General features: G+C 40.6%; 2 protein-coding genes across 4 annotated transcripts in view; one reads left to right on the top strand and one right to left on the bottom strand.

The window, feature by feature from the left end:
- Positions 1-1,760: 1,760 nt before the first annotated feature.
- Brd7-9 (Bromodomain containing 7/9) lies at positions 1,761-5,531 on the bottom strand. Its single transcript, XM_046629648.2, has 3 exons — positions 5,304-5,531; positions 3,132-4,829; positions 1,761-2,572 (listed from the first exon to the last, which is right to left on the bottom strand). The coding sequence occupies exons 1-3, from the start codon at positions 5,347-5,349 to the stop codon at positions 1,869-1,871; spliced, it is 2,448 nt and encodes an 815-aa protein (XP_046485604.1). The 5' UTR covers positions 5,350-5,531; the 3' UTR covers positions 1,761-1,868.
- Positions 5,532-6,965: 1,434 nt separating this feature from the next.
- The window catches only part of kcc (solute carrier family 12 member kcc), a 73,302-nt gene continuing 57,084 nt past the window's right edge, over positions 6,966-23,183 (top strand). The window contains exon 1 of one of the 3 annotated variants that reach the window (XM_046629611.2): positions 6,966-7,428. In XM_046629611.2, coding sequence (XP_046485567.1) covers positions 7,350-7,428 — 79 coding nt within the window. In that variant the 5' untranslated portion in view covers positions 6,966-7,349. The remainder of the gene's footprint in view (positions 7,429-23,183) is intronic. The other 2 variants (XM_046629584.2, XM_069133111.1) reach the window with 2 other exon arrangements.

Below are 23,183 nucleotides of genomic sequence, written 5' to 3'. Positions count from 1 at the left end.
GTTTACACCGCAATCTAAACTTCGACCGTAGTCTGGGGAGAATTCGACCTAAGGATTTATACTTGGTAGGCGTATACGATTCGAGTCCTGCACCTGTAGGCAGAAAAGTTTTCTCGATATTTCTCGGAAATTCAAACAGACGGCTCCCGAACCGCATTATTTAACAGGCAGGCATCATAGTGCGTGCAGAGTAACGCGCGGTGTCAGCTATGATTTAAAGCAGTAGGAGATAGGGCCAGTCAAATCTAATCAGTGGTGCAACAAGATTTATTACAAAGCTTTGAATAAATAAATTTACACTCGAGTGCTGGATCATGATGATTCCGATAACTCGAATTTTTCGACTGGGTGTCCACAAATTTGTTGGAAAAAAATTCCATGAAACTTCCGGGTGTTCTAGGACTTAAAACATAGTTTTCCCTGACGTTTTCCCAGTTCTAGTAAGTTAATAAAACCAATTCGAATTGAAGAAAAATATAACTTCCAAAACAGTCAGTTCAAGCCAGTTTGTTTTCTGGACGAAACAAAGTAAACTTGTTACCTCAAAAAATCATTTCTAATGTCCATGACAGAGGACTGATATTTTCAGTTTTTTTCATAACCAAATTAAAAATCCCCTGACATTTCTAGGTTTTCCAGGGGTGTGGCCACCCTGGTCAAATTCTTATCTAGTAATGCATAACCTAGGGGCGTTGTAACGTATGCATGTGTTCCATATGTATTGTAACAGGTGTAGCCGGGAATGCGGGGCGAGAATTGAGATATGTAGGAGAGATTCATTGGCGCCGGGAGGCGAACAGGAGTGATATAGAGCGACAGAAGGAGGTGAAACGAGTCGTCATCTCGCTACTCCGTTGCTTCGCCCTCGCACCCCTTTCCTTCTCGTTAATTATGTCAGTTAGTTAGATTAAGCTCTGTTGATACTGGTACGTTTACGTGGTATAGCCGCGTACGTGCTATAGAACTGCATCAGCCGTCACGTAGATCCGATGGTTCGACTCTGAAAAGCTCGATAGTGCACTTTGCAAGTAACTGTATACGTCCCTACGGTAATTAAAAGTCAGGTTGCGGAACCGCAGCTGCATCAATCGATATTGTGGCATTTGTGTATCAGTTGTGCACGGCGAATCGCATGGTCCAACGTGTATGGGAACAGGAAAGTTTTGGCGTTTGATTACCGATCAGAGAAATTCAATTACCTACTCGTTAGATAAAAGGTATGTCTTATTTTCAAGAGTTGCTGCAGACAAATAATGGAAGTCCAAAGTAACTCTCGATGTGATTCTTCACCTAAACAAAGTAAACTTGAATCAACAGTGTGCATTATGGAGACAAAATCTCGTAAAAGCGTTTGTGATTGTTCAGATTTATGAGGATGAAGTTAGTAACGTTACAGTAACGAGATACGTGTTTAGGAAAAACGTTACTTTGCACATTTAGGATGATACACAAAAAATACTCATATATTTCAAAAAGTAACTCCTTGAAAGTCATCCAGAAATTACACGACAGATTTTTTCCACTGACGTTTCGTTACGTTAACGTTATTAACTTCAGCCTTGTTTAGATTTAATATGTATTGTGAATAGTAACGAGGGTACGTGTATTTGTCAAACGATAATGACTTGTTTTGAAGGTGTCAACATCTTTGATGATATTCCCGAAATTTACCAATTTCCCTGGTTTTCCAGATTCGCTGATTTGCTTTGAATATATTAAATCGAACGATTAATGGCAAACAGATATCCGATACGAAAATATAAGTTAGATATAAACTATTTATTAGGTATTTTCAACATTGTACGTTCTGAATTTTTGCATTGAGTTTGATAAACCATAATTAGTCATGCAAGAGCATTGCACTGGGGCTACGACTCTGACAGAATATCCTCAAGAGTCTTGTCGTCGTGGAGTGGTGAGTGTCCCAAAGTAGGATCGCTTTCCAGGAACTCTCTAAGTTCTGATTCCAGGTCAGGAACTCCGGATGAATTTTCTTGCGTAGCAAGGAGTCCTCCGTTAGCTCCGCTACCAGTTCCGCTCACTTGAGTCTGAGTCTGATCCTGCGGAGGAATTTCTCCGATTTGAACTTGCATGGAAGATGTCTGTCCTGAGCTCGTTATATTCAGAGATTGACTGAGACTCTGATTTCCCAGTGGCAACGGCGGTGAAGGAACAATAGTATCGACGACCTCCATCGGCTCCGGCTGAGGAACATTACCGCTGCTGGAAACTACTCCTGGAATTGGTCGGGGGATAGTGACAGCTGCCGGAACGGCTCCAGGGGCAGAAGTCGGTCGTGAAATCGGGGCGATTCCCATCGCCCGCCGAAGACCGTCTACTGGAGCAATAGCAGAGGGTGGAAGCTTCTTGGCAATCTCAGTCAGATTCTCTGTGATCTTTTCTGCCAGACTTGTTTCTGTCTCTTGCGCCTTTGGGACGTTTGACAGGTGCGCTGGTGGCTGTGCAGACAGTCTGTCATGCTGCACTTGACGCAAACGACCCAGGAGCTGTGTCGTATCGTCCAATTCACTTTGGAGCGCCGCTCGTTCCTCAGTCGTTTTAGTTTCTTCTTCTGTTCCAAATATGAAAAGAAATAAAGAACATTGATTAGACAATAGTGATAAAATGCATTTGGGATCAAAATAATACAAATTCTCCTGGGGAGTAAAATACGTTCAGAGTAAAATGGAATTCAGTGGCTCGGTGAAAACTTTTTGCTACACGGGGATGAAAAATAGTTGTAGAGTAAATTTCATGGCAGTAAAAAATACAGAAATATTAGTAATAGCAGAGCTAGTATGAAATTATGGCCAACTCGGGTTGCCTAAGTGATAACACTGCAGGAGATAACCCCATATTTTGGGCACGGGTCACCTTAAGGTTTTGATGACTTTTGACTGCAGTCTGTGGCTGATAGTACCAAATGGTCTTTTAATCTTGGTGCGTCGTAACATATCAAATTACTGACAATGTTTGAACGCAATAACCGAAGAAGAGACATCAAGATAAATTTATAAATATCACAATATAGTACTTCAAATTTATAAAAAGGTCAATATGTCATATATAACATGAATTTCGGAAGACCTCAAAAAGGGTCAGTATCTTATATGTAACATGAATTTCATTACCTATATTATTCAAGAAATCTATATCAATGCCAAGGTCAGCCAGGCTCTTTAGTTGGTCAAGGTCAACTTTAACCTTATCCGCTGAAAATTCTGCTCCTTTCCCATCCTGTGCTGGCTTTTCAAGGAGGTGTTTTATTTTTTCTTCCTCTTCTCGAAGCCTGCGCTTTTCCTCCAAAAATTTCTTAGTTTTCTTGTGATCCCCATTGGTCAACAAATCGAGCAAATTGTCAACCATGGTCAAGGTATAGTCACAGTCCTTGGCAAAATCTAAAATAGACTCTGCGTACTGAACCGCAGTTTCATCTCCGTACGTCTGGAACACCAAATCTGTCTCTTCCTTGGTAAGATTGGCAAAAGTCGAGTCATAGCTGGGAGCGTAGGAGCCGAAGGCTCCGTAGTATAGCGGTTTTGCTGGTTTTGACATATTGCGTCTGTCTTCTCTGAAACCAGCCAGCGAGCCAGTTCCATGGCTCAACTTTCCAATTAATTGTCCTAAGGAAACAGGCCTCTGGTTTGTGCCGGGTATAACACCGTCCCCAGGAACCAAAATCTGCAGACTTGTAGTTCCATCCTTCTTCTGGCGTAGAAAGCCCATCTTAGAATTGACTCGTTTGAAGCTAAGTTTTTCTGCGGCATGTTTAGCTGCACTTTGCGCCTGTTTAAGGATCTCATCGGGTGTCAAGTCGTCCGGGATCGCTTCGTACCTACCCAAATTTGCCAACCGCAACTTCCGCTGGTTTTCTTTCCTCAGTTCTTCCGCCTCTTCGTTTCTCTCCTCCTGTTCCCTCTCCTTCTCAATCTGCTCTTCTGTCACCATGACGTCAGGATTATTCGGATCCTCTGCGCCGAGCTCGAACCCAAGTTCCTCCTTAGTAATATCTGACATGTAGGTAAGAACGGATCTGAGCTGCCTGAGCTTCTCGGGAGTAACCATTTTGAGGCCGACGTGAAGAAGCTTCTTGGCTGCCTTGTAGTAAATTGTGTCCTGGTGATTATAAGTAGTAGCATTACTGCACATCAGTTTGAAATCGTTTATAAATTCATTCAAATTCTGATAATTTCCGTCGTCAATCTTCTGCTTTATTGTGCTGAAGTCCATTGGATTTGTTATTATTTGAGAATATCCAGGCGCAATATTATCCGTTACCGGCCAAGCAAAGAACTGCTGGGGATCTCGTTTCTCCATCGACCTAAGCAGGTGTTCCAGTAGCCTCTGAAGCGGAGTTCTCTCAGCTATTTTTCTTAGAACACAGGTTCTAGGTTCACGATGGGGAGAAAGTGAGCTTGAGGCCAATACGCCTACTCTGTTTTCGATCTCGGGTGGCCTGGGGGGCATAAGCTGTTGATTTTGAGGCATAATGGCAGATATTTTTTTAGGTGGTTCCAGGAGACTGTCTTCTCCGACAGACTCCTGGCTGGATTCCTCCCTCCGTCTCTTTTTCTCCTTATGATGATGCTTATGCCGTTTGTCCTTCTTCTTCTTTTTCTTCTTCAACTTTTTGTGACCCATGTAACGATCGTACTCAGATTCGCCCTGGGTCACGGAATAATTAACACCAAGTTGCTGCTGATAGTGCTGCTGAAGTATCGACGAGTGATGAGGCGAATCTGCCGCATGTTCAGGAGTCCCGCTGCTCCCACCGACCTTCAATATCAGCTTCAAGGCCGGAGGTCTATCTGGGGTCGAGTAATGCCCCTCTGTGTAAAACAAATAATCAATACTTAATCTTCTCTATCCTCTCTCAAGTAAATATAAATTTGCGAGAAAATTCAGTCGATCGTCAAACGAAGCATGTATCCTAGAAATAAACAAGTGACGCGCGATTCCAGAAAATCTAATCGAGCACGGGAAACACCTTGAGCGTGTGAAACGCGACGATTCCCGATTGCGAAAAATGCTTCTGACAGAGCGGCCGCCCTTTTTATTTTCAAGAAACAACGTCAATATTCTATTATCGTTATTATAGACCGTTATTAATCGGAAGCTGTGATAATGAAGCGATAGAAATTGTGCGGCATCCGGCGGCCAGCGTTGTCTGCGATTATCGATACGAAAGATGCGAAATGACAGCAGGAGAGAAAAGTAAACAATCTGGTTACGAGTAGCGGTACTGCAGAGGCGTACGGATGCGCAAAAGAACGAGTGACAATAATCACGTGATTCACTGTTACCTTCGATTCGTTCCCGTTTGTGTTTTTTGTGCTTTTTCGAGCCCATTGTTTGCGGCTGGGTCCACAGCTTGACGAATTTTTTTTAAACAGCTTGTAAAGAAAACTTTTCCGCGATGGACAGTCCCTCGCGCAATCACCACTCTCTGAGCTAGCCTTGCCGCACCGCCACACACTCGAAGTCTCCGCTCACGTTTCGTGGACGGCCATTGCGTGACGTTAGTGACGTCAGCGACGCCAAGTTCGAATTCGACGCGCGCACAACCGGCTCGCAATCAGTCGTGTTCGAATATTGCTGGGAAGTAGACGCACGTGTTGTCTGTTTTGATGGAAATTTTTCGCAAATCAAACGTTCGTCTAGCTGACAATGAGACTGTTACCAAAATTTCAGATTTGCCGATGTGGAAACCTTCGTCGCCACCGTTTGGGTCCGTACGTAAAAAATTGTAACGAACGACATTCGGTCTGTTGGAAAACAATTGACGGTTTTACCATGGGTTTCACCATGCGGTTGAATTTCATGCTTTCAATATGAGATAATCGGAGCTCGCGATCAGTGTGATTGATGATACACTTTAGATGGTGACATACCGTGTTACAAATGAAAACTGCCGAAGATTTCACAATCTATTCTTAGATGGAAGTAATAGCATGACTGGCACAAGAAATTATAAAACGATCTTTACATTATGAATGAATATGAAAATAAGATGTTGAAAATTTCATATTTTTACTTGCAAACCACCTGGACGAACCACGCGCGACGACATTCGTGGTAAGTAACCGGGTAAGCAACGAAGGCTGCAGGTAAGGTAAGGTAAGACGGGTAAGACCGAGCTTTACCGCCACCTACATATCGCGGCTGGAAACGCGGAACGGAAAAAGCTGCAGTTAGCTGCTTACAACTGTTTCGCCACCTTTGGATATACCAGGACGCTCAGGACGCGTGCGACGGCCGACGGGTGGGTGAAGCACCTCTCGTGCGTCGGTCACACATGCAAGCGTAGGCGTGTGTTACGTATATATGTATGTGCAATGTACGCGCACATGCATAGCGTGCAAAGAAACGAGAAACACACGCCGGCGACGACGCACGCGGATGAATATGAGAGTGTACGGTTGGTGCGTAACGCGCGTGCAATGCAACAACGATCGGCATGGAAACCCCTGGAGTCTCATGTATGACACGCACAAGGCGCGTATTCGTCTGCTTGCAGTTAACGTGTGTTGCCGTCATTGCGCACGTGTATTATTGGCGACTAGAATAAAGGAAGCCACGGTTACGAGTGCGGCGCGTGTCGCGTGGCGTCCCGAGTGTCGGCAACCCAAGAGGAAGAGGAACCTCTGTCGTCAATCAGCTACTACTCGCAGGGTCGCAGATCTTTGCGGTTCTTCTAACGATAATACATATACCGGGGAAATTATTACGTCGGGTTAGACGCGTATTCGCGAGAAGAGATTCCGACTATCAGCAATCTCGCGTTACTACTGAATACTGATAGCGCCGCGTGCTCGAGCGTTGCGTTACACTGCTAACCGGCATTGCAAACGGCTTAATAATTCTTGAAAGAAAGAGACAAAAGCGGAGCGGGCGCTAACGCAAGTGGCAGTGAGCGAAGGGAGGGAAAGGGGAGAGCGGCGGGAGGGGGATTAGGTGGTAGGAGGAAAGTGCGGGAGATTTTTTCGTTTAAACTACAAACACCTCCTCCTTACGCGTCGAGGAAGCTCGTTAGTTAGGCTCGATTCGCGGACCAAGGAGGGAGTCCGATAGCGACCGCGGAGTATTATACGCAGTATACAGTCGTTGCGAAAACGTTCGACGTTTCACTGTGTCGGGCACAGTACGCGCGATAATCCCGTAGAAGAGTTTTCCTGTCGTACAAAGAACGCGGTACCCCGACGACGCGGAGTAGGGCATACAAACAATACATAGCCGTAAGTGGAAACGGAAGTGAGTGCGGAGTCGTCGAAAAGGAGGAGCAGGAAGAAGAACAAGAAGAAGAAGAAGAAGAAGAAGAAGAAGAGGAGGACCATCGACAGGACCTCGATATGCCGGAACGATTCACGGTTACGCCGGCGACCAGCGCGCCTCCACCCAAGGAACCCGTTTCTATCGATGTGAGTTTCGGTGAGTAATCGATTGGCAGTTAAAAAAAAAAACAAAAAAAAAACAAAAGAAAAGAAACCGCAAATCACCCGACGGTACAGATCGAGGTGGCGGAGACGCTCCGCAATGTAAACATTGCGCGGAGTTTCAAGACCGTCTTTTATAAAGCTCGTACTTTACTCCTATCCTTCGCTCCTGCATCGTATCGCCTTGCGTGTATAGGTGGACCCCAACGACGATCGATACGCTTGTGTATCGTAGAAACAGGGATTATGAGGTAGGTGTGATGAACAAACTACAGCGAGAATCGGGTCTCTCAGAATCTATAATCTGTGTGCACTTTGCGATGTCTCGCAGCACAGTTTTGGGATTTTTACCGCCCAATTCAGCCGATCGGACTACCGCTCGACCGTTCTGCGATACGGTGAACGAGGAAAATACAAGTAACACAGGTCTGCAACCAAAGAACAGCACACGTTTTCTGTACTGTTTCGTTTAGATTTTCACTCACTGAAACCGGGAAAAGTACTCAAAAAGTTCCATCGCGTCAGGTTATTTCTTGAACTAACACCCTGTGTTTTGCAAAAACATTGTACGTGACGAAGGGGAATGGAAGTGATTTTTGGATTCAGTAGACTCGAAAACGTAAAATCTACCAAAAACATCTCGTGCAGCTGAAGAAAAATATTTTTTTGCAGACCTGCGTAATCACGCGTTATTGTACAGTCTATAGTCAGTGGCATCCGCGTCTGCTTGATAACAGCGTGTAAAGCAACGGGTGTGATGCGATTGCAGAATGATGCTGCCTGTGCACGTGTTGTAACCGCTGGACTGCGGTACACTCTGTGTATACATGTATGTAAATAACGTGCGTGTACATAGACGTTAAGTATGTATACATGCATGCATGGGCGCAAACGAGTCGTCATCGAGGTGGTCGGAGATGGAACTTTTTCCGAGTTATTGTAAACCAGCCAGGAGAAGCTGACATCCCGCCGCCTGGACGGCGTTGCGATCAGAGTTGTGGGAGACCCCAGTTCGTTGTATTTTTAGGTTTGAATAATATCTGGGCACGGCGCTCCGATTTCAAAGCTTAAACCCGCTCCGTACGTGCGATTACACGCGAGAACCGTCTAGGAGTTACCGCAAGCTTACAGGTACTCACATCGTACGTATACCTACGTAATACGAGACGTACCTGTGCGACTTGCGCCGCGTGGTCGGGAACGCGTTCGTACTCCATGGTTTTGCCAGTGGATGGTACATGTACCTATGGAGTAATAACGCCTGAGCCGATGATCGATAACTCAGCCCTCGGTCCTTCTCCTTTTCCGCCACCTTTGCTTGGGTGGTGAAAAGTGCGAAAGGTTCTCTTTGAAATCGAGCCGCTGCCGCATGAGAGTTGGAACGATGCTGTGAGAACTGTAAAAGTCTTGCGTACGCTTGTTATTTGGTTATGAGAACGTCATTTTAGGTTTGCTTGTTATAAGTTGGTTGATCGTTTCAAATCCGAATTTTAAGGATTTATAAAAAAATTTGAATTGTGTGATCGACGTTCGATCTCCGAGACTTGACGCAGTCTCGTGCAGGTTTCGTGTCGTGGGATTTATATCAGAGTTGTTTATTTCGCGTTGCACGGAATCGAAAGACTGCACGCCGTTTGCAACATCGTGTTTTTATGGTTTCACCCACCCGCAACGCGTTTTACCAATACCCAAACCTCTGAAATAAAACCGTTGAGAACCGAAAATAATCCGATCGTACAAATTGTTTGACATTTCAGTGAAGAAGAAGACCGTTGATCAGTTAATTGACCCGGGTTAATCGGGTCGATAACGGGGCGAGAGCACCGCAATAATTTCGTTTCATCTTTTTTCGACCTTGCGAAACCAGATCCGCGCGTCATAATATTCTAAAAAGCGTAAGCATTACGTGTCGGAATCTGCCCGCCAGCATTCGGCGCAGAGTCTAGCCACGCTACCAGACCTGCAGGAAGTCGAACAGGGCCGATCTTGCATGAAGGTAAACACGACGACGACGACGACGACGAAAGTCGGGGGCGGTGACGAGACGAGTTTCGAGACTGCAACTTCCCGGTGGCATTCTGCCAGCCCGACGGACCAAATCTATGTTTATCAACGTCGCGTTACAACGAGCGACCTGCGGCACGCTGCCACAATGTGCGTCGTCGCAGCAGCTGATCAGAGCTTTACGAATGCACTATTTTCATTGGCTTTGTGTTTACACGAGCGCGTTGATTCTCAGGTTTGAGATTACAAAAAGCGAAAGTCTTCTTGCAGATAACGTCGTGCACAAACAACCCTTGCACTTGGCACCGAATCGCCTGAAGATGCCGACCACAATCATTCCACTATTTGACTACATTCGATTATACGGAAGTTAGCAAGTGGAGAAATTTTCAAATTGCACGTACCTGAAACCGGTGTAACGAAGACGATTGAGAGGCTGCTGTAATTAGTCTTTAGTGACTGAGTAAAATGAATTACTTATTTTCTCTATTGTCAAAGCCTATACAGCAATGATGCAAAAATGCCGCAGCCAGTGTAATTATCTGCACGCAATGCGAAACAAAACTGTCCAAAAACTTCTGCATTTCATGCGAAAATAACTGGAGGAAATGTATTTCTGCAATAAATAGTAATTCGAGTATGGAAATACATTTCTTGGCATAATTCTTGCGTAAAATTAATTTTTTTGGGTACTTGTATTCGGCATTTCACATAGAATCGCGCTGACTGCGGCATTTTTGTGTCAGTGATACGTAGGCTTTGATACTAGTCAAAACATGTGACATTACACGCGGTTGGTTTATTAAGTACTTTTACGGGAATCCATTTCAAATTATTCTTTCGTAAAACATCGATTCTATTTGAAATCTTTTGCGACGTGATCCTTTTGATGTAAGAATATTCGCTCTGGTCAGCAACAACCGATAAATATCACATGATTTAATAATCGAATAATTTGCAAAATATTACCTCAAAGCCCGCCTCGCGGCGTAATAAGAGAATTACAAATCTGCACGATATTTATTCAGCCCTAGCTGACCAGAGCGCACTTTCCGACAATAGCACCATTATTTTATGATAAATTCCAAATCGGTTCAAAGGTTTAGCAAAGAATGCGATAGATTCTCGTAAAAACTCTTACTTTTAAAACGGTCGTGACGTGATTATGCCTGAATAGTTCATCTCCTCCGTTGACTGTATATAATTGATAATTATTCGATGAGAATACAAGTCAATTATGCATTGCGGTCAAATTTTACCTACTATCGTTTGTAAATCGATGACGTATGAGACCGTCAAGAGCTACGGATGGCATATAACATGGTCACGTTTACTGACTTTGGACGTAAGGAATATTTTCAGGCGACTGGAATCAATTTGACTTTGAATTAGTTCTGTGCAGTCAATGAGTGAAATCTGCAGCTTGCACTGTGCAGAGCATTATTGGCGAATGTCCTCGTGACGTCAGAGCATGTTTGTCGGCGCCATTTCATCACCAGATAACCCAAGTTTTTAATATTAATGGAGGCAAATCGTAATTTTTGGTGTTTCGAATTACTCGTGTCACATAAATTAATTAACCATAATCAGTAATCTATGCACCTGTTCTACCATCCACACGCGAAAAAACACGGCCAAAGTTCAGCTGTCAGCCTGGTTGGATTAGTTTTGATTTTTTTCCATCAGATGACGCATTGTAAAGTGACAATCCCAATACTTGGAATAAAGTTCGTACGGCTCTCGGCAAATGTCCAAAAACGATGAAAATAGCAAACAATGGAGATTGATTGAGGTTGTCCAGCCCACCGGTGGATGGCTTGGATAACGTGCATTAAGGTCATGTAGTACGCCTACCCTTACCGACCGAGCAAACTCCCCCTGTTTTTTTCCTATATACGAAGTAGACGAACGACAACGGAAAGAGTTGAAAACTCGACAAAGCTGAAGCTAGCAGCCAGAATTAGGAGCAAAACGTTCTAATGTTCATTCAAATAAGGTAGCGAAGACCGAAAATCAAAATTTTTTGCAACACTTTGTAGCACCCAATACTTTTACAGAATGAAGAGGATAAAGCTAAACTCTGACCGCTAGCTTCAGCTTCATGAAATTTCTACGGTGCATCGCTCTTTTCGTTTCGTTTGTTTACACATGACTTCGACGGAGGCGATTCTGTATTGGCACGAAGAACGTTAATTAATCAGCGCGTACGTATTATAGTTCCGTATAGCAATGACAAACGAGCGCGATCTTTCCCACGAAGCGACGACAAGCGTCGGCGTAGTTCAAGCGGCGACGATCGTTCCGAGAGCAATTAAAACTGACTCGTTCACCCGCCACCCGCATCTCGAGACCCTCCGCAATAACAATTAGTAGATATATGCATGCAGGCTCAATTGCCAAGCCTGGGCGACAATCAAGTTACACACATGCGGACAATCGTATACCACGCACGCGTACAGTATATCTATCCACTTTGTAATTTACACATTACAGTGGAATAAATACCCACAAACTTACAATTTTTATTCCCCGAAAGAACGGAATTGAGTTTAATTGAGTTCAATTCCTTAGCGCCGTGGTGAAAGTTTTTCAACCCGCAATGAGATGTGCCGTACATGTCGGTATGCACGTGTACACGCATGATGGAATTCCTAGGCGGTGATTGTGTTGTGCCTGTCATAATAACCGTATGGTATGTCAGTTGTCTGCAATTGTAACCTTTTTTTCTTTCCTTCTTTCTTTCTCGCGAATTCAATCGCCCAGTCTTTAATATTATATACACATATTTACGCATTAGATATGTGTCAATAAGCATACCTACACAACTTGCTTTCGTACAACTCGTATTATATAGGTATATACACACTATTCTGCAGCAGCGATGGATTGCGTAACCTCTTTTCAGTAGCCGCGCGGTTGCTCTTGCATTGCACGGAGGCGACCATAACAATTACTTTATTATTGTTCCAATTACTATTATTACGTGTACCGTACGTTCTAGTGTTTTCACACGCGATTCGCACCGGCGAGCAATTGTTGTTTGTTTTTTTCCCTTTATTAGGTACACGTGTATATCGAAATTAAGGAATGGTGTAAGAAATGACCGAATTGAAAAAAAAGCAAATAACCCATTGCAGGAGAGAGAAAAACAATGTCAGCTCTCTTAGATATTATTTTCTTACTTATTTTCGGTGTATACGTGACATTCCTTTCTGTACCTAAAAATCTGATTAAGTGGTTTTTTTTTTTATTCGAATACAAATTAGTCGTGGAAAACAAGAATATATATTACATATACAGTGCACACGTTTTTTAAGTTACACGAGAGACCCGATCTATAGATTTGAAGATTATCGTACACTCTACGAGCCAGTTTTTTTCCACTATAGTCCATCCCGTTTTATGTACAATACATTCTCGATCCATCAACCTGATTTGTGATTAAAAAACAGGAGTGAAAAAAAAAAAAAAAGGAAAAAGATCAATACAATGAACTCTGCTATTTTTGAGACAAGATACTTTCATTTGCATAACCGCATAAGTTGTTATCGAAAAACATCGTAATTTTATGATAATGTTTGCGATTCTTGATGTTGCAACGATGATTCTTACACGTATATACAGTGGAATTTCAGAGAATTTAATGTAATAATCACAGAATCGATTACTGACGTATCGCAATTATCATTTTATTCCATTTAGAAACTTGCGTAGAAACCGTGAAGTGAACATAACTTGACCACATTGACAGACAAAGTCTGAGCGGTGGAATTCTCTCGAGAAGAATCAAGATTAGAGATAATTTCAATGTCTTGTCAAAACAAACACATGCTGGTAGCTGGCTAGCTGGTGATAAAAATATATCTTCACAGACCGCGTACGAATTTTACTTGTCCGGTGACCGAAAAAGCAGCTCCTCGGTGAAGTGCATAGAGATTTATCACAGTTGCGAGAAAAAAAATCCTTTCACAAATATTTCGATTAAGTGTCAAATAAAACGGAGACGAAATTTGTGTTCCGTTAACCGTTTTTATTTTCATATTTAAACGATTATAATTAAAAAAAAAAATATCTTCTCCAATTGCCAAGTGACTATTTATAAACACTTGTATGTATATATGTATACATACATTCGAAGATTTTCCGCTTGATATGGTTCGAGCAATGGATGAATATATGCGGAGTAACAAGGATATAGTAATAATAATTATAATAATGACGGTGAATAAATATAAAAAAAAAAATACAAAGCAAAGAGAAGCAAGTCACGTTGAAACAAAGGTAATAAAAATACAACGTGTAAAATTTGTCTCTCCGTCAAATTTTACGCCCGACGAACAGCTCGTTTAAATCTTACACGTACATGCGTACCTTTAATACAATGTACATACGCTGAATGTACGATATTCGTACATGTATGCAAATGTGTAGCTAGCACCCAACACCTCCATTCGCGTTTTATATCCTTTGCGGGTACATCAATTTCGAGGCGAGTATCGAAAGGCAATTTTCACACGGAATTTATCGATAAAATATCTTTTTCGCGAGTCGATGTGTATAAGAAGAAAAGGAAAAAAGAATCACGTCAACATGCCCCCGGCGATTTGAATCATAAACGTATGAAATTATTTTTCGCAATGTTTTACGCATCGCCTGATTTATAAGATCGGTCACAATTGTCATTGATCCGAGTTTTCAGCTCCGTCGATTTGTCGGATTGTAAACTCACTAACAGGCGAAAGGCAGAATTAATTATTCTTATACATTGAGTGTGAGTGCATTTAAATTTGCACTGTAAAAAAAGTTACAACAGTCAAGTGCGTATAATCGGCTGCCGGTAATCAGCGAAGTTGCGTAATTTAAGAACTTATTTACTTATATATATTATATATATATATATATATATATACCTCACACCTAACTTCTATTCCTGCAGTAAAATAAGTCGTTGGACTCGGTTAATTATGCATACGTGTATACATATGTGTCAAGTGTAAGTATAGACATGGATGATTATATGTACATACATTAATACATTACCGGTAAATGCATTAGTGGTATACCTGTATCGATTCCATGTACCTGCAGCGGGGTATGAGCTTGAATTTCGCCCACAAGACGTGCCATTTCGTTTTTTCATGCCTGTAATACGTATGTTCGCAAATTCCTTGTAAATAACGGAACATGTGGATGCAGTGAAAGGATATTATAGTTGAGAGTGTCGCGCGGTAATAATAATAATATATATCGACTATAATTGAGGGGGGAAAATTAATGGAACGTTAATTATTTTATATTAACTTGTGGGAATAATTAAACATTATTTATCATACAGCAACATCCTATAATAACTATATGCCTGTTATAATACAGACGTTATATGGTATAAATATATTCATCGCATTGAAGAGAGAGAGAGAGAGAGAGCGAGAGAAAATTCAATTAAAAGGTATTACGAAAATTTTCTACCTGTACTTTTTATGAGTGCATTTATAAAATGTCAACGAGTTGAAAATGAAAAGTTTTCAACAACCCTGGCATCTACAAACTACACTTGTTATAAAACTTGTTAGAAACGTGTCGAATGAGTTACAACGGCGTTGTCGTAATACGCATATAGACCAAAGTTAAAGTATTATACGGCGTGTTTTGTGTTTCTCTCTCTTCTTTTTTTTTTTTTCTTCTTTAATGGAAGCCAACGCGGTATAACTTTCGTTCGATTTGCACGGCAGAAAAACGGTATGTTACAAGAAGAAAAAGACCTTTGTGTAATTACATGGACAATGAATTATATGCCTAATATATACATGTGAAGAAGAAAAGAAGAAAAAAAGAAAATGTAAAGTACGCCGCAGCCAAGCCATGATTATGATAAAGATATGTATCGCCGACGCCGTAATCCGTCTTTCAACGCGATCGCCGTGCAATCGAGGGATCAGGTGGAAATTATTATATCGTGAAACAAAACACCACCCCTCCTCTTCCTATCTTTTAATCGCCTCTATATACCTATGGTTACCTGTAACGAACGCGAGATAGCGATACGCAATTATAGTACATAATATGTCGCATCACAGCAAAATTTACGGTTGTGTAATAGCAGCGTGCAATATCTACTCCTCAATTCCGCAAAATTCAACGAGACAATTTGACCTGTTATATTTTTCACAGAACTCTTAGCGTGTTAGATACCGAGTGAATTCCTAACGACTGCATGCTCCGTCGTCTGCTGGAATTCAATGCGCACGCGCTGTAATTCGAGAGGAGATTGTTCGTCAGGGGGACCAACCGTAATTAATTCAGACGGCAGTTCGCCGCGATGTATGTAACGTATAGTGTTGCACGATATTCTCTGAAACATCGATGTCTCATATCGATATGTATCGCGTTCTTCGATATCGATGTGTCAATGTATTGCTGTTCAAACATCGATATACAAAATATCGACGAAAATATATTACTTGGAATAAGAGCTACACGTCTGCTTTAGTTTCAGTTATGTATTTGAGACTTATTTTGGCGTTAGAATTATTTAGCCTGTATAACATTTTACCGTACACAAAGTTTCATATCGTTGGCTAAATAGAATTTACAATAACTCGATAATTGAATTTATCCTACAACGATACACTTGGGGTAGAAAACTCCATTTAATATTATTATTTCAGGTTTGTTTTAAAATCGAATTATTCTCAGTTTATTTTTTGAGAGGTAGAATTTTGATACATTCTTTTTGGTATTGCAGTAAAAGTATCGGTACTATACGGATTATCGAGGACGTAAAATATCGATATTTTGACCTCTAGTTATCGATATGAGTAAATATCGATAGATGTCGTGCAACACTGAATTGTAACGTGAAAAATTTTGAGAGTTTTCGGTGGCAGTTGCGTTCGATTCGTGACTGTCAAAATTTTTTAGGTTAGAGACAGTTGGTCGCCCTGGTAAACAATTGCTACCGGTTTGCAGCGCATACGCATTAAATTTTATCATACGGCAGAGCGTGCAGTCGTTAGGAATTCACTCTCTACGTTACATCCAAAGAAAATGATTCGGTATTGTTATTATTATTTTCCTATTTATTCGACTCAAGTTTTGGCAAACCTTCAGGAGAGAGAAGCGCGTTCTTTTTTTTCTCTCTCTTACTTTCTTTCATTATCAGATTACTTCGCAATGTCAAGTGAATGTCACCGATTGTTTCCCTTAAAATTAAGCACGTATTAGGGACTAATTCTATTTATCAAATCGATCCGCATGTAAGCCGTATACTTTTAACTTACCCTGTACGCTCTTCTGAAACAAATCTATGAAATTCAAACGGCGGGCGTGAATTCCAGGCATTATTCGAGTCACGAAAATTCGACAAATTGGCCTTAAGCCATTATACCAGTGTAAATATAGTGTATACGCACAGCGGTACGAAAGGGTGCTCGCTATATTCCAACTCTGCATTTCAAGGTGAAGCAACTAGTCATGCGTGTAATACAGTTTTTTTTTTTCACATACACCCACTTGCAACTGATCCATAAACGAGCAATCCTCCACATTACTGACTATCATTTGCGCAACCGCAGGATCGCGTTTCATCGAATGTCAATTCTGTCGTTGTCTTTTAAAGAATGTTTAATTCACGTATGTACAATGTACGTATTTATTTCGTAGTTTAAGAATTTCATACACACTTGAAAATCTGCGTACCCAGAACAGCCTCAGAATATTTATATTTTTCCCCAGATCACTGACTTCAATATCGTGTAGTATTTTATTACACTTCGTATTAAAAACTGCACCGAACTTGCATGCCGCTGGATAATATCTGGGTAAATTATGCTCGCGGGAATTTACGTATTACATATGTATAGGTGAACATAACTCTGTAAAAAGCGTGTGTAGAGATACGCGTTATCTTTGTAGATAGCAGGTATATCATCTCATCCGCGGGGTTTCATCGACCAATCGGCTAGGCGGGGCCCCCGTACAGAGGGGTGAGAAACTTGCAGGGGGTGAGCTTAAGTCTATGACTATAGGCGGACTACGCCGTCAGCAACTCCTCGCCTCTTGTACAGGTCTCACCTAAATTCCCTCGTTATCATTATTATGATTATCATCATCATCGTCAATATTGTTATTATCGTTGTTGTTGTCATTGTTGACATTATCATTGTTGTTGTCGTCATTGTTGTTATTATCATTGTCATTGCACGCTGTGAACAAGGTCTTGACAAACGTTGATTTCACATTCGTATTTCTCGTATAGACGTGTATCTGGATGATAAAATTGAATTTGATAAAGAAAGAATGTCGAAAATATCGCACGTTTGTAATACAATAAACTCGGAGGAATTTGATAGTAGTATAATAATATTATATACGTATAAAAAGTTCGCGGAGTGTCAATTTTATCACATTATTATATGAACGTATAATATTAGTACGTCTATTGTATAACCGATGAATTAATTCACCTATCTATGTATATAGTAATTTATTAACATTATATTCAAAATTTAACTCATTGTCAGACGACTTGTATAAAGTTAACCGTTTTGACTCGGGGACTTTCTTTTACCTTAGATGTAATTAGACGAGCCTCGGTGGAGAGACACCTTATCGAAATTTTTCTTTTATCACATGTACGTTCTTGGTTCAACACATTTTTCACCTGACTGTACTTCGCGCAGATTCTTAATCAAGAAAAGTTCAATAAACTTTCTACATCGTGAATGAATGAAAATTCACGTAGAGGGCCGGGAATACGGCGTTGCTCGGCTATGGGTGCGTGCTTTATGGTGGAAGGAAGTTGTATGGTTGCTGAGAGTAACCTTTTCTTTTTTTGTCACATCGCAACAGGTTACATGTTTGTACGAAATAAAGCTACGCTGATACTTCATTTAACCGACTCGTTCTTCATTCTCAATCGACCTAAAAACCTAGTCAAAAAGTCATAAAATGTAAGTTGAAAATTTGTGCGGATTATTTTTTTCGTATCGTGATTCAATTAATCATTGTTCATAAAAATCAGTACCGAGAACAAAATACGGAGGTTAAGGTGATGAGATACTCCTATTTCGGTAAGAAAAACTGTTATCCAAATTTCTCCGAGACGATTAATCTTTAGTATAAAAGAGGAGAACGGCCAACTGCAAAATTGTTAGGCGCGGTTTGCTGTTGATTCGTGAAGGATTAAATTTGGCCAGGATAAGCGGCGACCTCTAAATATTTTCCTACCTCCTCACGGTTATACGACAATTTTTTGTATCCAGTATTTGTCACAAATTTTCCCAGTGACACATTAAAACGTAAGAACAGAAAAAAACGTTAAAAAATTAACCACCCTAGTGTATATATATATACGATATATCATGCGATTATACAACACGGAGCCGGGACTCCCTGCTTTTTCCCTTCGAATTTTTCTCCATAGCAACCAAAGAAAAAATTCTCCGCGCATCGCGCTTTGATATTACATTGGAGGATTGAGTTTCGGGAGTTTTTTTTTTGTTTTCTTTGCGATGACCTTGGGACTGACCGGCTCGTGACCCTGTCGTTTGTCCGTGCGTGTATACGGTATCAATGAAAGAGCTAGACATCCTCCCGTTTTTTCCACCCTCCGTTTCTCCGCCGTTCATCTTGTCTTTATTTTCTCCCTCTTGGCCGCCATGCGCCACGACGACGACACTTTGGGAATAAAACAATTCGTCCTCCTCTGGGTGGTCCCCTGCTGCTGATCCTGCAGGACTCGGAAAATGGGGAATTCTTCGTCGCGTTTAGAGGGCACGCGATCTCAGGGGTTACAAAGGTGATTATCGAAAGTCGAGCCACGGCTGCAATTAGCGGAAGGTTGGACTTGGAGCTTTGCTGTGTGTCGGAGAACGCGGAGAACGCGGAGAACGCGGAGAACTCGAAGAATCGAGCTGACGCATAACTTGGTCACGTTTTTCATAATCTGACAGGCACAAGGAGAGGAAGAAGCGTTCGATGTGATAACGTTCTTGGGAAAGTACACCGAAACCGCTGGCGTCAGGAAATATCACCCGAGTTAATTTATACATAGAGGCCCATTTTTAGGGACTTAATAATTGAGATGCTTAGGGTAAAGAAAGTCGAGTCGAAACGATGCCGAAAAGGATGTAGTGAAGAACTGACGTTAATCGAGTTCAATTAGATAAAAACAAGGTTTCTTCGATGCAAAGAAACTGAAGAACGGTACATTATGTAACAAGGAAATAACTTCGACTTTTATTCCTGTGTTACATATAGGACTTTATTTCCGACTCAACTCTGGCCGCAATATTTATTTGATAATTAGGACTTTTAAATTGGCCTCGTATTTCCCGCTGATTTGGATTTGTGGGAAATATGATCTCTCATATTTCCCGAAAATTCGATTTAGGGAAAAATATGCCACTTTTCGTCCCGCTTTTGAAATCAAAAAAGTTACGTTTATGGTTGAGTCGGGTATAAAGGAGTATATTTGCATAGAAAGATTTGGGTCGTCAACAATTTTCAAACATCGTAGTATTTTGACTTTTGTTCAAAAATGAAACAAGTATATATCCGTATAAACAATTTCAATAAATCAGAATTTGTTTTCGTGGTCAACGGATTGTCGATGAATCGCGAAGACTTGAATTCTTATTCAGCTATTCGGTTTTTATAACCTAAAAAACGAGTGAAATCGATGTAAATAAGAACTGCCGCACATACACCTGATAAACTAATGATTTATTTCGAGATATGTCAATCCCATGAATAATCCATTCAGTCGCGTGACTTGTAGAGAATTCATTTACGAACAAAGTGAGCTTCCGCTTTTCGCATTGTGAATTTTTTTCATCCTCCTGCAATAAAGACCGTTTACTAACAAAATTTGTCACAACTTGAAATTATGAGCGATTGATACTAAACCTCTGCGTTACATGAGGCTAAAATTACTCAAACGTTAACGAAACGAAACGTCAGGGAAAAATTATCACACATTCAACAATTTTAGAACAACTTTTATAAGAAGTTGGTTTTTCGAAATGAGAGTACGTTTCGTTTATCTTCACGGTTTACTAAATTTCAGACTTCTCTATAAAGATGCTAGGCAATCAATTTTCCCAAACACATTATACCGTTACCGTAACGTTACTAACTTCACCCTCGTCGCATTACATACCTAAATTTTGTCTTTCTTAAACTTTTCGACTAGACTGTACACCCGATGCGTTCATATTAATTCAGCTTCCAAGTCTTTCCTTCCTTCGTCACATTATCCTTACATGCTTATAAATGCGTAAGTTACAACCACCGATACCGTTGCACAAGTAGTTAGTTTTATAACTCAGCAGGTGTAACATACCTGTACGGATACACGCACTCAGCGGCTCACGACGTCGCCAATGGTATAATAATAATAATAAAAATAATGCACACACGCGACAGAGGACTTATGTAAAAATCGATTCGTCAATTGAATCGAAAGATACGCGATACGCGGACGGATGGATGGATGGATGGATGGATGGATGGGCCGTCCGTATATCTATAGAAAGAGCATCGTCGGATGGCCTTTTTACGCTGTATGTGTGAGGTGGAATAAAAGGTCGTAGGTCGATCCTCGCGTCGTCATGACGATGGACGGCGGCTCCGCTCGCTTCTTCCTTCCGGTGGCGCGTTTCCTATCCCGCGGATTTTCAAAGGCTTAACGAAACTTTCGCGGCAACCTCGACCTATACACCTTCGTAATCAGGCTGCAGGAGTACTCGACTTACTTCGTACGGAATGAAGAACCAGGATGAAGAAGAATGGCGACGAAAATTACCAAAGTATTCCTCATCGCCGCAATCGGAATACTGCAGACTATATACGTACATGTATGGTATATGCATTGCTCGTTACCGGCCGCGCAAAACCTTTCGCTGTTGTACTAACGTAAGTTTACTGCACGTTTGCAATAACAATTGAACGCTAGAAATTCTATAAATGGTATGGATTGATGTTGGGTCATTGAGTTGAATTATAATATAATTTTACATATTATATAGGGTATAATGTACGAGGTAAGAACAATTTTATTGGCACGGGTTTTAGCCGTGATGATTAAATTAACCGTCGATATTGACCGAATTCTCTATTCGGAGTTGATTGAAAGAAAGAGAGAAAAAAATTTAAATAAATAAATAAAAGAATACGTACAGTATTGGTACGCCTGTGATTAAAAATACTAATCGTATAAATAATATCCAGTTTATTAACCGTGTTTCAGGTCAATTGCTAAGCTGACAACAGTTGAAAGTCTATTATAACACGTACAACACTTTATAAATTGACATTTCTGAATTGCTGATTGCGCAACACGTGTATTTTCAACGGATTAGGCACAACTTGTCAAGCGTAATATCATACGTAAACATATATATGGGACATTCCACGTCAAATTAGAAACCCGTTTACCTCATCCTCTTCGATTTTAATCATTTTTTAGTATGACGTTCATACCGACCCGAAGAGGTCTTGGAATTTTTTGCAGAATTTTTTAGCCATTTGTGAAATATGAAAGAAAACGAAAAACCAATTCAGAAAATCCCACTTTTTAAAATATGAAAAAATTCACACAGACTCTATGATTTGAAATGTGATTTTTAAACACCACGCGATGATTGGATCTCGATACTTACTTTTTTTTCATAAGTTTTTAATTTTTCCATGTCGGGTTTGGAGTTTTTTGTTTTTTTTTTTTCTATTCCCCGATCTATATAGATCACGGAATCATGAAAATAATGTGATTCTGCAATTTATTTAGATCGGGGCTTATAAAAAATAAAAAAAAAAAAGCCAAACCAATTCCGACTTGGAAAAACTAAAAACTTAGTTAAAAAAATTGTAAATATTGAGATCCCATTATCGTGTATTGCTCAAAAATCACATTTAAATCATAGAATCGGTGTGATTTTGTCAGGATATAAAAAAAAATGGCATTTTCGAAATTGGATTTGCGAGTTTGTACAAATTTCACCAGTGGCTGAAAAAAATCTGTAAAAATTCCCGCGACCCTTTGGGTTCGGTAAGAACATCATACTAAAAAATGATTAGAATCGAAGGGGGTGAGTTACATGGGCTGCTAACTTGACGTGGAACGCCCTATACACACACACGCACACGCATACATATCACAAGTAAACCAGTCTCTACAAAATTTCTGTACAGCGTTTATTGTTGTATTGGTAAAACCTCGAACTCGTTTTTCCTAATCTGCAACTGTAGGTAGGTATATTATATAATCGTGTAATACTGGATTAATTATTTTTTAAATGTTACCGCCATATGTTTTTTCTTTCGTTTAATTTCGTTTGTTCGCTTTTTTTCTTCTACCAACGTACGATGAAATTCATTATCGGTGTTTAAATCGCTTCTATACTGCATATATATAATTAACAAACTTCGACTAAATGTACGAAGCAGGAATCGCAAGCTGATTATGGTTCACCTGTATGTGTGTATTATCAAGTACTATCGTTGTGTATACGTATACATATATGTAAATGTATATACCTAACAGACTTGAAACTCTGACGGAAAACGAAATTACCTCTTACATTTACAAGTAATAAGCTCAAAAAGTTAGCACTGCTGCCACCGGGAGTCTGATCCATTATACATATTAATTTTAGCCATTTTATACCGCATGTTGTATGATATGAGATATGAGAATAAAGATACGTATATTAATGAAGTTTTAATGGCCGAAGTGGTAATTGTGTA

The sequence above is a fragment of the Neodiprion pinetum genome, chromosome 1, assembly GCF_021155775.2.
Source record: "Neodiprion pinetum isolate iyNeoPine1 chromosome 1, iyNeoPine1.2, whole genome shotgun sequence".
Classification (NCBI taxonomy): domain Eukaryota; kingdom Metazoa; phylum Arthropoda; class Insecta; order Hymenoptera; family Diprionidae; genus Neodiprion; species Neodiprion pinetum.
The sequence above is the reverse complement of the archived record's forward strand: the minus strand, read 5'-3'. Positions and strand labels throughout refer to the sequence as shown.

Coding starts and splice junctions, on each gene's coding strand:
- Brd7-9 (XM_046629648.2), bottom strand. CDS start 5,349: ATGGGCTCGAAAAAGCACAAAAAACACAAACGGGAACGAATCGAAG. Junction 4,830..5,303: donor CAAACGGGAACGAATCGAAG/GTAACAGTGAAT, acceptor TGTTTTACACAG/AGGGGCATTACTCGACCCCA. Junction 2,573..3,131: donor AGATTTCTTGAATAATATAG/GTAATGAAATTC, acceptor TATTTGGAACAG/AAGAAGAAACTAAAACGACT.